At 47.9% G+C, this 14,007-nt stretch overlaps 2 protein-coding genes across 2 annotated transcripts; one reads left to right on the top strand and one right to left on the bottom strand.

Annotated features, from left to right (window-relative positions):
• On the bottom strand, nt 1-7,744 carry LOC135830039 (cell cycle control protein 50A-like). The gene is made up of 6 exons (XM_065342425.1): nt 7,569-7,744; nt 7,324-7,457; nt 6,318-6,693; nt 4,439-4,759; nt 3,968-4,133; nt 1-996 (listed from the first exon to the last, which is right to left on the bottom strand). The coding sequence occupies exons 1-6, from the start codon at nt 7,630-7,632 to the stop codon at nt 966-968; spliced, it is 1,092 nt and encodes a 363-aa protein (XP_065198497.1). The 5' UTR covers nt 7,633-7,744; the 3' UTR covers nt 1-965.
• Nucleotides 7,745-7,926: 182 nt separating this feature from the next.
• On the top strand, nt 7,927-13,952 carry LOC135830038 (glucose-6-phosphate exchanger SLC37A4-like). Its single transcript, XM_065342424.1, has 5 exons — nt 7,927-9,129; nt 10,191-10,276; nt 10,635-10,739; nt 12,683-12,821; nt 13,137-13,952. Exons 1-5 carry the CDS (start codon nt 8,364-8,366, stop codon nt 13,313-13,315), a joined length of 1,275 nt encoding a protein of 424 aa, XP_065198496.1. The 5' UTR covers nt 7,927-8,363; the 3' UTR covers nt 13,316-13,952.
• Nucleotides 13,953-14,007: the final 55 nt, after the last annotated feature.

Raw genomic sequence — 14,007 nt, 5'->3', positions numbered from 1 at the left:
TACTTTCCAAATAATCTTCTTCAAAAAATGATATGATACATGGTAGATGAGTTATTCTGAGATACGGGCAAATCTGAGATACGGGCAGTGCCCGGTCCCAAGGTGCCCGGATAAGAGACGTCCGAGTGTACTTCCGTAAAGTGGAGACCAGTAAAGTGTATTACCAAGAGTACATAAGGGGGTTATGTACTCTTGGTATTACCCACGATACCTAGTTGCAAGAAAGGGCACATACCGATGTAGCAGTGACGGATTATGGCCAGTGGTAAATACAGGAGCCTGCACTGCCTACAAATAATTATGGTACATAGTGTGGAAAAAACAGTGAATACTCTACTAAAATTCAACTCTGCATGCCCACGACGGCCAAATAGAGCTCTGGCTACAATACAGGCACGGATAGCTATAGCTGCGCTGTGAGAGCGCTTTCGTTAGCTTACGGCGGCATGCTCTGCAGTATTGTTCGGCGAATGGCAAGCGAGTGGCCGAGGCGACCACACCCGTGGCAACTATACACAGTCGGCGTATATCATACAGTCAAGTCGGCGTCAGCATCCTCTCTTCTAGTTCTAGCAGTGGTATGTGCTATATATACAGGTGTGCTGCAGGCAGATAAAAAAACAACTCAACAAGGCTTTAAAAAATAAGCGCCCATTATCACCCCAGCTAAAGGGGTCAGGTGTGTCCTGCAGCACAGATCGGCGCCAGCAGAGCCTTGAAGCCGGAATAGCACGCAGTGACCATGACACAACCACCGCCGCCGTGCGCACAATAGGGCACCGCTCGTACATTATCATGGACAGTAGCATCTCGCGCTCGCGCAGTGTGCCATCACTGGAACAGGACACTGTGAGCACAGGCTCAGCCGCTCAAAACAGAGCAGAATCCAGTAAACGAGCGCTCCAGCTTCACCAGGTGGCTTGCTCCAGGGACAGGTAGAGCAATGATACGACACCACAATATCATCATAAGACGTCACGCTGTCGAAGTGACCATCTGCCATAGCAAACATTACAACACAAACAGAGTGGTGCATGGCAAATTACTTCAAGTACCTCTCTGCATGATAGGCATAGACCGATTTTGCTAGCAATTCTGCTAGCAAAATATCGAAGAATTTTGAAAGGGAAATAGCTGGCAAAACGGAGCAAAATATCGGTGGGTTCGCTGGGAATTGGGAGATTTTACACTTACATGTATACGGTGCACGTGGCTCATTTTCGCATAGTTCTACCAACACATGACTCGTTGTTTTCTCATTTTTGCCAACACGTGACCCACTTTCGGTCAGTTTTCCCACACGTGACACAAAATTTGGAGCAAAAAGGGAGCAAAATATCGAGTGGGCTGGTAAAATGAAAGCAAAATATCGACGATGAGCCAGCAAAATTTTGCTGCAAAATATCGAAGCTTGACTGGCAAAACCGGGCTTTGCCTACTGAACGAACACTGGAACATCCTGAAAGTGGTCAAATGTGTGCCTGCTAAACTGCACTCAGGCAAGAAATACACAACAGTTATCATTCTTCAACTGACCGTTCAGCACATGATGTTCTCAAGGCAGCCTTAACAGCTATTTTCCGGGACTATGCACTCTGTTTGCAAATTTTTTTTAAAGAACTTAATAGAGAGGTTCCGTGCTACATGAAGTTGAGGAACTTTGCGTTAGTGGGCGGGGGAAACCTGTGATTTCGTGAGTTTGCACTCCAATTACGGAAAGTTATCTACGTAGAGTACATAAGTGGGGCACTACTACAGTCCATTTCAAAACTATAGACGCGTAGGGTTTTTGAAATATTTCAAATTTGGCTGGAACTTTTTGAGAATGGTTTTCGGAATATGGCTCAGGACCGCTCCACAGTTACTCTCATTATAGTTTCTAAATGATTGGATAACAGACGCCCAATTTGGAAAAAAATATGCACAAAGTGATCACAGATTTTATGTGGTATAGATGCTGGCATAACGGTTTTTGCCTAGGTACGCGTCTATAGTTTTGAAATGGACTGTAGCGGAGGTGCTCCATAACTAAGTGGATTGGGGTACACATTTATGACTCTCTGCCTAGGACGTACACCGCCACATTCGGAGTTGCCAAGGGCAGCTAGGTGGTTCGAAAACTCCGTAGTGCGAAACACGGATGCGCATGCAGTGTACGTAAGACTTTCAGTAGATCAACCACGTTTTTAGCAACGTAGATACATTGTGCGGAACCCCTCTAATTTCATCAACGACTATGGCTATGTTGGCGGAGGATGCAACTGCACCGGAGCTCGAGCGGGAATGGCGGAGCAATCATAGAAAACGCCGTCAACAAGCGATTGGCAGCATTGTGTGTTTTACTTTTGGTGAGTTGTCGGATGATAAGGAAGCGGTTGTTTCAAGTCACTAGTAGCACACTGAGCAATGTCGAGTTCTGTTTGGAACCACTTCGCAAAAGTGGACGACGGAGCGCAAGCATTACCATGAGGAGCTTGCTTACAAGGCTGGAAGTACGTCTGCTATGAAGCGTCACCTGAAGGCCAAGCACACTATTTCAGAACCGACCAAAACCAAGCGGGGCCAAGCACACTATTTCAGAACCGACCGAAACCAAGCGGGGCCAAGCGCTCCATTTCAGAACCGACCAAAACCAAGCGGGGCCGCAGTGAGGATGGTGATGAGGATGACGCGACGCCTCCCCTCAAGATGTCTGCTTCCGGTCAATCAGCCGGGACTGCACTGAGATATTTTCTCGGCGTGCAATCCAGCGAAAAGATCATTCAGCTGCTGGTGGAGATGGTTGTGGAGAACATGCTCCCCATTGCCACCGTTCAACATTCTGGCTTCCAGAATTTAGTCCACTATGTCCTGGCGTCAAAGTTCTCAATGCTGTGCAGGGCATCACTGATGGCGAGAACTGAGGCCAAATACAATGAGCTGAAGGCCAGGCTGTCGACCTGATCAGCAGTGACCAGTGTCAAGAGATAGCGCTGACGACTGATCTGTGGACATCTGTAGTGACCGAGGGCTACATCGGCGTTACTGGTCATTTCATCGACTCCCAATGGAGAATGCAGACGCTGGCGCTGGCTACTGAGGCTATGGAGGAGCTGTTCGTCTCGTGTCTCTCTGGCTGTGGGACACACCACTCCTTGGTTTACGATTTGTACGTCGCTGAGGCGACATAGGCAGGCTTGTTCTCATACTTCGTCATGCTGCAGTTCTGTGGAATGAATAGTACTGAACAGAACTGTACTTTGAAGTGCGTGACAGTACAATTGTACAATTGAGGGTCTGTAATGCACTCAATACCGTATAGGGTACCCGTGTTAAACTACACGAACCCGTCACCTGATCACACCCCTACCCGTAGCAGCCCTATCACCAATATACAACACTAGACTAGAGCATTCTGTTTCTGTCTCAGTCTGTCATACACACACACACACACACACACACACACACACACGCACACGCACACACACGCACACACCTCAGACATGCTCATCGCGGAAGCGATGATAGCGAACAGCTATGTTAGAGATAGCAACTTGTGCTGGGATTACACCATGCAACAGCTTGCAAGGCTGATGAATTGACCGCCACTATTTTTAGCCTGGTATCCACCACACAGCTGTTTGAAGTGACTTTTCCTCTGGCCAGTGAATCCCTATTTTTCATTCTTCCTTTTTTTCTACACACACACACCACACCACATACTCCGGCATACACTGGCTGTTGGTAACCACCCAGGAGAATGAAAGAAAAGTCAGGAAGAGTCCGAGAAAGAGAAGAAAGACATGTGCGACCATAATCGTCGGGAATTGAACCCGCAACCTCTCAATTGGAAATCGACTGCACATACCACTGCACCATATGGGACACACACACACACACACACACACACACACACACACACACACACACACGCACACACGCACACACACAGGCATGCAGGACTGTTTAGTGTTAGCTGTCAACTTACTTTCCAGAGCTGAGACCGTTGAGAACAAGAAAGGCCACTGACACCGCCACACTGAGAGTACCCACCGTCAGGTAGGCAATGCCAAGGAATGTGTTACGACCGCCTAACCATGATATCGTGGACAAGACCATGATCTTCTTACCATCAAAGCCATGTGTTGGGAATCCTGGTAAAGCACTGAGTTAAGGAAGACAGTGCCATGCATATTGTGATAATAGAGCAAGTACAGTTGACTCTGGACAAGAGAGTGAGTGAGTGAGTGAGAGAGAGAGAGAGTGTGTGTGTGTGTGTGTGTGAGAGAGAGAGAGAGAGAGAGAGAGATAGAGATAGAGAGAGAGAGAGAGAGAGAGAGAGAGAGAGAGAGAGAGAGAGAAAGGGAGAGCATTTTCGCCAACAGTACAGGTAAGAGAGTGCATCCCTTGCCTGGACCATGGCTGGACCAAAAAACCAACACGCACAGTGAAAGGATACGGTAGTTTACTTCGAGCATATACTGCCCAGCATTCAGTCCTTGAGGGATTTTCCGGTAGAGCTTGCGAAACGTGGGCAAGGCAGCTGTTCTCATCCACACAATAAAGTCCTCATTGAGAAAGCCGTTATTCTCGGGGTCGCTAGGGTCCAGCTCAGCGGCACTCCGGGGCCAGTTGGGTGGGTTGGCGTAGCGACCGAACGCCGCGGCGAGGTCGCCGGTCGGATTTTGAAACTTGGTGGTGTGGTCCGACTTCCAGGCAATGCCACGGCCGGTTACGTTGACAACAGCCTGTGTTGATGCAACACGCAGTGTTAGTGTGTCTGCACACCATGGAAGAAACGCGGGGGAAAAACAAGAAGCAAAGAAAAACCCACAACCAACCGTCACACATGTTTACAACCACCGGCAAACATTTTGTAGGTGAACAAAGAAGAACTGAACGCAGAGATTCACAGTATAACTTGGTGCTGCTAATCAAAAAACCACAGCATAAATTTCAAAGTCTACTTTATTCCCGAAGCTAAAGCACTGTGTACCACATACAGTCAGACCTCGCATAACCGCACACATCCGTTTTCCACAAAAATATCCGGATAGGCGAGGGAACCGGATAATCGAACACACATACTGTATGTAAGCATGGCATATGCTGTACATTTGTAACCAACTATTTTCTTCCGGATGGCGAGGGATCCGGATAAACGAGGTCTGACTGTACTAAATATACAATGAACAACACAAAGAGCATTAAAGAGTACTTTGAAGCACACCCGTCCACAGAAAAGGAGACAAACAGACACACACACACACACACGCAAAAAGGCACACACACCTCAGACCTCAGACATGCCCATCGCGGAAGCGATGATAGCAAACAGCTATGTTAGACATAGCAACTTGTGCTGGGATTACACCATTCAACAGCTTGCAAGGCTGATGAATTGACCGCCACTATTTTTAGCCTGGTATCCACCACACAGCTGTTTGAAGTGACTTTTTCTGGCCAGTGAATCCCTATTTTTCATTTTTCCATTTTTTCTACACACACATCACACCACATACTCCGGCATACACTGGCTGTTGGTAACCACCCAGGAGAATGAAAGAAAAGTCAGGAAGAGTCCGAGAAAGAGAAGAAAGACGTGTTTGACCATAATCGTCGGGAATTGAACCCGCAACCTCTCGATTGGAAATCGACTGCACATACCACTGCACCATATGGGACACACACACACGCACACACACACACACGCACGCACGCACACACACACACGGACAAGCGCACACACGCACATACACACTACTACTACTACTACTACTACTATAGGGCTTGAAAGTGATGACGTCAAAACGGCCAGGGAGTAGTAAGTTGACATCAGATTTCTATTTTTGGATCCACTAAGGTGTGACTTTGCTATTGCCTAAGTATGTGGGTGCATAGCAACCCACTCAAGTCGCATGCAGGTGTGACTTTTATTTCGCCACCAGTTGTAACCCCGCCCCCAGTAGCCAAATCAGTCAGTTTCACTGGCTACATCACCATGCTGTGGGTAAGACCGCTTGAAATGTGCTTGGATCCATACAAAAACTGGATCCAAGTGGATCCAGTTTTTGAATTTTTGAAATTGTTGCTATGCTGTGACGTAGCACTTTCAAGCCCTATTGACAGCTGCCAGAATTGGCCACGCCGCTCCCAGATGGGAGGTACTGTCAGAGAGGTTAGGGGGAGGAAGGCAATGCTCCAAGTGGCGATCCAGATCTTCGCCTCCGGAACCGTCGGTTGTGGCAAACTTGGCAGTGAAACTTGAATTGCTGACATACACACACACACACACACACAAACACACACACACGCGCCATAATCACCTAGCAACTCACCATTGAACAAGCTGTTGGCAATGAGGCCGCACGGCGCAATGGTCCTGCTCTCGAGAACCGATGCGTTTTCGGCATTCGTGATATTCAAAGTACGAGATGCAAGCGGACTACAGTCTCCATTGCTTGCCAGATCACCGCGCAGTTGTCCGTCGTTACGGGAACGCACATACCGCCGGTGGTTCTGGTAGAAGTTGGTCAGTTTGTAGTAGAAAAAGACCGTTCCGCCAAAATTCTTCTCCAGAGTGAAGTTGAGACGACAGGTACACGCCGTCCGTCTTGGTATGCTTGCGTTGTGGCCTCGAACTATGGAGTCGCACGTCGTCCCCTGGTACTCAACACTCTCACACGTCGTATAGTCCACTTCAATCTCTTTAGTCTGAGGACAGAATCACAGCAGCAGCAGCAGCAGAAGCAACAGGGGCAGCAGCACATATTCTGTCACATATCCAGTGATATAACTTAAGGTCAGTTGTCATGTTCTTATAGGCAATTTGAGTACATGTACTGTAACTGGAGGTGCACGTATACCCATGTTGGGTATGCGTATGGTATGGTATTTTTATTTTAAATAAGTATGTCAGGTTAGTCCTACACCTACAGTGAGAGACCACCTGCAGTGAGAGACCACCTGCAGCGTTTGGCACCCAATATGGGGCTCGGACCTACCACCCCCAGAGTAAATGTTTTACGGACACGCTTTTAGTTTTTGTTGTAGGAGTTCAGGCCCCCGAGAATCAATGCTTGTGATATTACATGTGTAATCCTGCGAGTGCAGATCCCCCTGTGCCTCTAGCATACTAAAGACAATGCATTATTCCCCAGGTCATTCCCCAGATTCCTGTTTCAAGTTGATCGTGTTCTGCACCTGATTTAGGAGATACAGTACATGTATTTGACTTGGGTCAGGAAACGGGTTTGCCCACGTGTGGTGTGTGCTAGCCAGAGATTTTTTACGTCCTGTAAAGGGATGGGGACTTTCGGGTATGGCCAGTGTACATGGGCTTACCGAGACCACAGATCCGTACAGGACGCCTCCAACGATCAGAAACAAAGCGCCAATACCCATGAAAATGGGAATGGTGCTACGAATCGTGAAGACAGGCTTCCATGCAGTCAACCGCTGCTGTTTGAAAGCAGTGTCTACACATTACACACACATAGCCACAGCACAAAGTCATAGAAACAAATCGTCCATTTTCTCAACATGCTAAGGCACATCGAATACATCTGAAACGACACACTTCCACGCACCTGCTGGGCGGTTGCTTTTCTTGTGCTGGCGTTCCCAATACTCCTCTTCTTCGTTAGAGGCCATAGCCAGTCCTGTTTTCGAAAAGCCTTCTCCAGAGTCTCAAAATGCTAAATACAAATGACGTCCATTTGTTGTTTCCTGTCCAAGTGACTTCGCTGACTTGAATCAAAACCTGAGAGAGAAACTCTCAAGCAAAAAAGCGTAGATATCTATGACTGAGTGAATGACATCATTATCTTCGGTCATCACATCATTCATCATCCGTTGCCCTGGCGACTGTGGCGCTAAAAGGGACGCGTTCGATTTCGTAGATGATTTCCGCTTTTCCCATTTTTTACTTTTCACTCACTGCTTCAAATAAGTTCCAGCCAGTTTGGCTTCGACTTTGACTTTGAGTTCTGTTTGTGCTGTCTGCAGACTGGATGCTGTCAGGCTGATTTTGGAATTCCATTGGCCACTACGCACGCCTCTTACTAGTTTGTATGTTGCCACTAGCAGGTCGAGTATATCGCGAGTTTTCTCAGTCTACCTCCAGTCACCATCAACCGACGAGATCGATCGAGGGAGGAGACAAACACTTCTGAAATTCAAGAGAAATTTGGCAAGCTGACTTTCGTAGTTGCTAACACACACGCATCTAAGTCCTTGGAAGAAGAATCACCACTATAAGTACAGATCACTTCCGTGCACACGGCGTGATTGCCTAGCTACGAGCAGCTAGCAGGGGACACGGGGCCTCTAGTTGATAGTTTGTATAAGAATAGTAGTCGTGGTGGTGTGCACGAGCAGTCATCATGCGCCCTGACTCTGTGAACAAGCGTTGGGTGTTCTTTAGCACGTTCCTTGGCTACGTGATCTACACGTTATCACGGCGTAGCTTCACGTACTCAATGCCCGCCCTGATGTCCAGTCTGAACTTGGAGAAGAGCCAGCTGGGAGTGATCAGCAGCTCGTGGAGTTTGGCCTACGGCATCTCAAAGTTTGCCGGCGGAGTGGCATCGGATCGGATCAGCCCTAGCTGGCTATATTGCATTGGCCTAGCTGCCAGCGGGATATCTTGTATGGCATTCTCAACGGCTAGCAGTGTGACCACGTTAGCTGCTGTATGGTTTGTGAACGGTGTATTCCAGGGGTTCGGCTGGCCAGCGATCACACAGCTAGTGAACAACTGGTGCAGCGGCACGGAGCTAGCGTCATGGTGGAGCGCCTTCTCAGCTGCGGGCAATGTCGGCTTGACGCTAGCGCCTTTCATCATTACCGGTCTTGTCGGCGTGTACGGCTGGCGGACAATGTTCTTCGGCGTGGGCTGTGTGTGCGTGGCCATCTCCGCTGCTTTCCCGTATCTGATCCCCGATGCACCGGTATCGCCGCTCAGTCCCCGCTCGGAACGCTCAAAACAGGGTGCAGGGCCGTCCAGCTCCAGCCTGCTAGAGCTCTGCAGGAATCACATGATACTGCTCGTGTCTGTATCCTATTTTCTAGTATCGTTGATCAAGGAAGGATGGTCAAACTGGGGCCTACTCTATCTCATACAGAATAAACAACTGGACAACAGTGTGGGTAAGGGATGGTTCATGTTCAAAAGTCAGTCGCTCAGTGCAGGTTCATGTGAAATGCATGATGAGAACTGTGATGCATGGGGCTGCAGTGATCCGGCTCTTCAAGACAGCTGGTCTCGTATAGAGAGGTGGTCTCGTATAGAGAGGTGGTCTCTGCAAGGCACCGGGAACAGGTTTTACTGCTGTTACACTGGAATTTGCAGTGCGTGTACTTGCTGCATGTGTTTTAGCCAATAGTGACGTGATGACTCAAGTCTGTGTGCTGTCTGGTGTATGTGTGTGTGTGTGTGCCAGCTAGTCCGGTTGGTGGGTACACTTATGCCTGATTGTGTTGGGTCTGTTGCCAACAGGCTCGGCTGCTTGAAGGTGTATTGTTGTATCTGCCACCTTTGTTGGTTTCAGGTTAATTTCTATTTGAAGTATACATACCTGTTAACCATGGACTGCTTCTGGCTAGATTAACTCTTGTGTAATCAATGATGCTAGTGACGCTTAGATCAGATCCACTCTGATTTACCCACCCACACTAGTAGCAAGTATTACCTTCACTGGGGGCAGGGGTAACTGCAGTTGGATCCCAGGACGAATACCCTGATGCCGTCAATCCTTTTTCTGCACCTTGTCCTCACTCACTTACTGAGGTGTGGTGAGCCCATAAGTGGGATCATTTTCAAGTCCACCCAGAGTTTTGGGGATTTCAGGGGGTGTCGGCCGTTGGGCGGTTCAATAGCCAGTTGAGTCATCTTTCCAAGATTCCTTTTGAGTCTCTCTCCCCTCTCCCGGGGAGACCCACGTGACCAGTTTTGGCAGTGAGCAACAAGTACAAGTACAAGTGTGTGTGTGTGTGTGTGTGTGTGTGTGTGTGTGTGTGTGTGTGTGTGTGTGTGTGTGTGTCTGCCTGTCTGTGCGTGCATGTGTGCGTGTTTGAGAACTGTGCAAGCTTTGGTTGGATTTCCAAAGTTTTGGTCTGCATCCCTGTGGTGGTATGTTCCCCAGTGGAGTGTCTGCCTCCATCTAACAGTACCTGCTCGTGTTCTTCTTTATATCTGTTCACTTGTGCAGCTGGAAGTGTGATGTTCCTGTTTGAAGCGGGCGGTGTGTGTGGTAGCTTGGTGACTGGTTTTGCATCGGATTATCTTCTGCGAGTGGTAAGTGCATTGGTGATTGATGGCACAGACTCAGTGCATACTGGCTGTCAGCTCTGCTGCTGTAGTACTGTGGTGTGCGTGCTTGGATCAGCCTTGCTATCAATGGCACTCGGAATACGGTGTGTGCGTGTGTGTGTGTGGGGGGGGGGGGGGGTGCATCCCATAATGGCATGTGTATGTGGGGTTCATTATGTGTGTGTGTGTGCATGCGTGTGTATGTGTGGGTATGTGGGTGTATTTGTTCGTGTGTCCATATGTTTGTGCATATGCATGTCAAATGAACAAGCCTTTAGATCTTGATCTATTTTCTTTGTGTTGTGTGTTGTCTCTGTCTCTATCGATATTTGTGTGAGTGCAGTTGCAGTGGGAAAGCAGTGCAGTGGCGCGTATACCCCTGACCATGCTCTACGGTATCTGGTCTGCCTGTGCCTACATCCTCTTGCATTGGATAGCGGACTCACTGGTAAGCACATGCCTTGCTGTAGAGCAGGGAGTAGTAGTATACCGGTATTTTAGTACTCTCTGCTCTAGAGTGCTAGTTCAAACCCCCCCTGATCATGTGGCTAAACTTGTGTAGAAAGTGATCTTGGTGTGCTGACAGTGGAGCCAATCTAGCAATTTCATGTATTGCATGGCATGCTCCCTTTCGCTGAGTGGCTCACGCATGCAGTCCTGCAACCATGCTTGAGATTTTTGTACAGATGAAAAAGCCTATCGTTTTTTCTTACCTACCTCCGCTGAGGAGCTCTCAGTGATCTAAACAGCTGTCTGGAGGATATGCAAAATCTACCCAAGAACGAATATTTCCTCGCTACGGTGTTGTGAATGTGGGCCAACATGGAGTATGGAGCGGTGGAGTGTTTCAAAAAGGAACGGCCTACTGTATATCATGTAGTGCTGAAACGATTATATCGATTACTCGTTACTTACTCGATAAGAAATAGATCGAATGGTTATTTCGATTTTATCGGCTAAACGAGCAGAATGTTACTTACGCTCGGTATGGGATTTCCCCCCCTTTTGGGGGTCGCACAAAGCGTGCATATATCGAAAGTGTTGCAAGTACGGCACGAATATGTACATGACTGCACACTTGCAACATCGATGTACGTGTAAAAGTACAAGCACGATCTGAGAAACATCGACGTGTCACCGTCGCCGTCTTTTGAACTGACTACATGCTGTACTAGTACTTTTCTTACATACAGCATGCAGGACGGGCTGGCTCAGTACGTGTCATCACTAGCTAGCTGCAGGGGCTGGAAATCCCTCCACGTGCGAGTAGTCTTGCGCTAAAGACAGTAAAGTGGTACATGGTCTTCAGTTTCGTGTTTTCCGTTCTGTCGACGGTTCCCGAACCAGTTTGCTCGACGACGAGCTAGGCCTGGCGTCTGGGCCTCTTTTGAGCATAGACAGGAAAAGCAACTAGTTACTTGTTGGCGCGCCTCAAGTCAGCTCATCCATCGAAATCTGCCAATCTGCACCCCTGGCCGGCTTCTCTGACTTCATCGTGAAAGTCAGCGAAGTCACAGGCGAAGGGCACCATCAGCTCCTGGGTTGCAACCAGTGCGTTGCCTCTGTCTTGTCTGTGTTCGTCTGGTCAGTCCGAGCAGCTGACGGACTTGTTGTGGGATCATCGAATCTATGCGCCCGCTATCCGTCGTTGGCAATGTTGGACTCGTAATTTTTTTGAAATTCACAAAACGTACACGTACTGATGTAGTTGCAATAATAATCGTTTAGCCGATAAGCCGATCGTTATGGTATCAGCTAAGCCACTAAGGAAAAAACGTAATCGTTTCAGCACTAATATCATGTAATTTTAGGTGTATTTAAATTTCGGTACTAGGGACCTGCCAGGTTTCAGGTGTAATGTAGAATTAGGTGACCAACCTACCCTTCTCATACAGTGTGTACTCTAGTGCCTTTAAGGTATGATCTACCGTATATTCTCTATTATAAGCGCCGTGCTTGTATTTTTTCAACAGCCCTCTACCCCGTGCTTATATTGGAGACCGCGCTTATATTGGAGACCGTGCTTATATTATTTAAACCAATGCATCCATACAGAGCAAGAAGAAATACATGCTAGATATCATGCATGCAGCATTGATTTCCACCAAGACCGTGCTAATAAAAGAGACTGTGCTTATAATGTTTCGAAAGGTGCTCACAGTGTGCTAGTATTAGAGACTGTGCTAGTAATGGAGACCTGTGCTTATAATAGAGAATATACGGTAAGTTCCGGTGCCTGAATTCTCTACCGAAAAAAAATTACCGAATTTAAAAATACACCGAAAATTACATGTTACACAGTAACCACAATAGTGTGTGCGGATATGTCGGGTGATGTCATGTTTGATCCATTCTCAAAGGTTGTGTTTTCGTGTCACCGTGTGCTTCTAGATCCTTGTGTACATCAGTGCATTCAGCATTGGCTGCAGTACGTACGGTATTATCTGCCTGCTGGGCGTCATGTCACTGGAGGCAGCACCACGTTCCCTGGCCGGAGCAGCACACGCTGTCACGGCGTTGGCTGGACAGAGTAAGTCGTGACCCAAACAAACGTTTTCCAGTCTCTGGAGAATTTTTAAGATGAGGTCGAAATGTGCTTTTGCCCTCTGAAACTCTGTTTTTTTCTTTTCTTTTTTCCCCATCAACCACCACACGAGAACTGTACAACCGTTGTTTTCTTCACTGTTTGTTTTTGTTTTTAGCCCTCTGAAGCTGAAACATTTTCACGCACGTTTAAGGGGAATTACTGCATGCATGCATGCATGCGCATGCACCTCATTGATCACCTCAATGTTGTCTAACACGCTTGTTCATGTGATATTTGTGTGTTTGTGTTGTCATGCAGTGGGTGGCTTGTCGGCTGGCTTCCCGCTGGGCTGGATAGCAACGCACTACCAGTGGAGCGGCGCCGGCAATGTCTTGATGCTCACCGCCCTGTCCATTCCCGTACTACTAGCACTGGCCTACACTGCCTTTGCCACCACCACGGCGGCAACAGCTAAACCACCGGCCAAGAAAGCATAGCATGAGTATGGGTGTGATGATACGATGGATAGCAGCAGAATATCGTACAGCAAGCTACTGGATTGCGCTGTCTGTGCGCTTCCCTGAGGAGCAACTGTGTTCAGTAACAGTAGCTGCATTCAGTACTACAGTGCTGGCAACTGAAATCCCACCCCCTCAGCCTGGGCGGTGCGTTCGCTTTCTAGCGGCCTCTATTTCGTAGTGTTACGATGTGAGCGCTTGAGATTGTGGTGCCGATTTTTTCTGTTGACACGTTTGCCCCTTTGTCACCCCGTGCATTTGCTGACACAACCGTATGTCGATGTTCACAAGCAGTTTTATCATCACCCCCATATAATTCACACGCGTGTATGCACACACATGCTCGCACGCGCACAAACTTGTGCACTCCTTTTTTGTATTGCTCAATTACTCTGTGCCACTAACGCCAGGTTTTGATACCTGTGTTTTTTTTGTATTCAACTGCTGCTGCTGCATCACCGCTTGCTTATTTATTGACTCAGGTCGCTACTTTACCGGATTGAAACCTTGAATTTTATCATGCTGAAACACTGATGTGCAGATTGTTGGGTTATGACACAGTGTTGGCTGATACCCCACATCAATGACATGTGCACACGGTGTTGGCTGATACCCCACATCAATGACATGTACACACAGTGTTGGCTGATACCCCACATCAATGACATGTA

Source organism: Sycon ciliatum, chromosome 13 (assembly GCF_964019385.1).
Source record: "Sycon ciliatum chromosome 13, ocSycCili1.1, whole genome shotgun sequence".
Lineage (NCBI taxonomy): Eukaryota > Metazoa > Porifera > Calcarea > Leucosolenida > Sycettidae > Sycon > Sycon ciliatum.
This window is presented reverse-complemented; position numbering and strand designations above follow the sequence as displayed.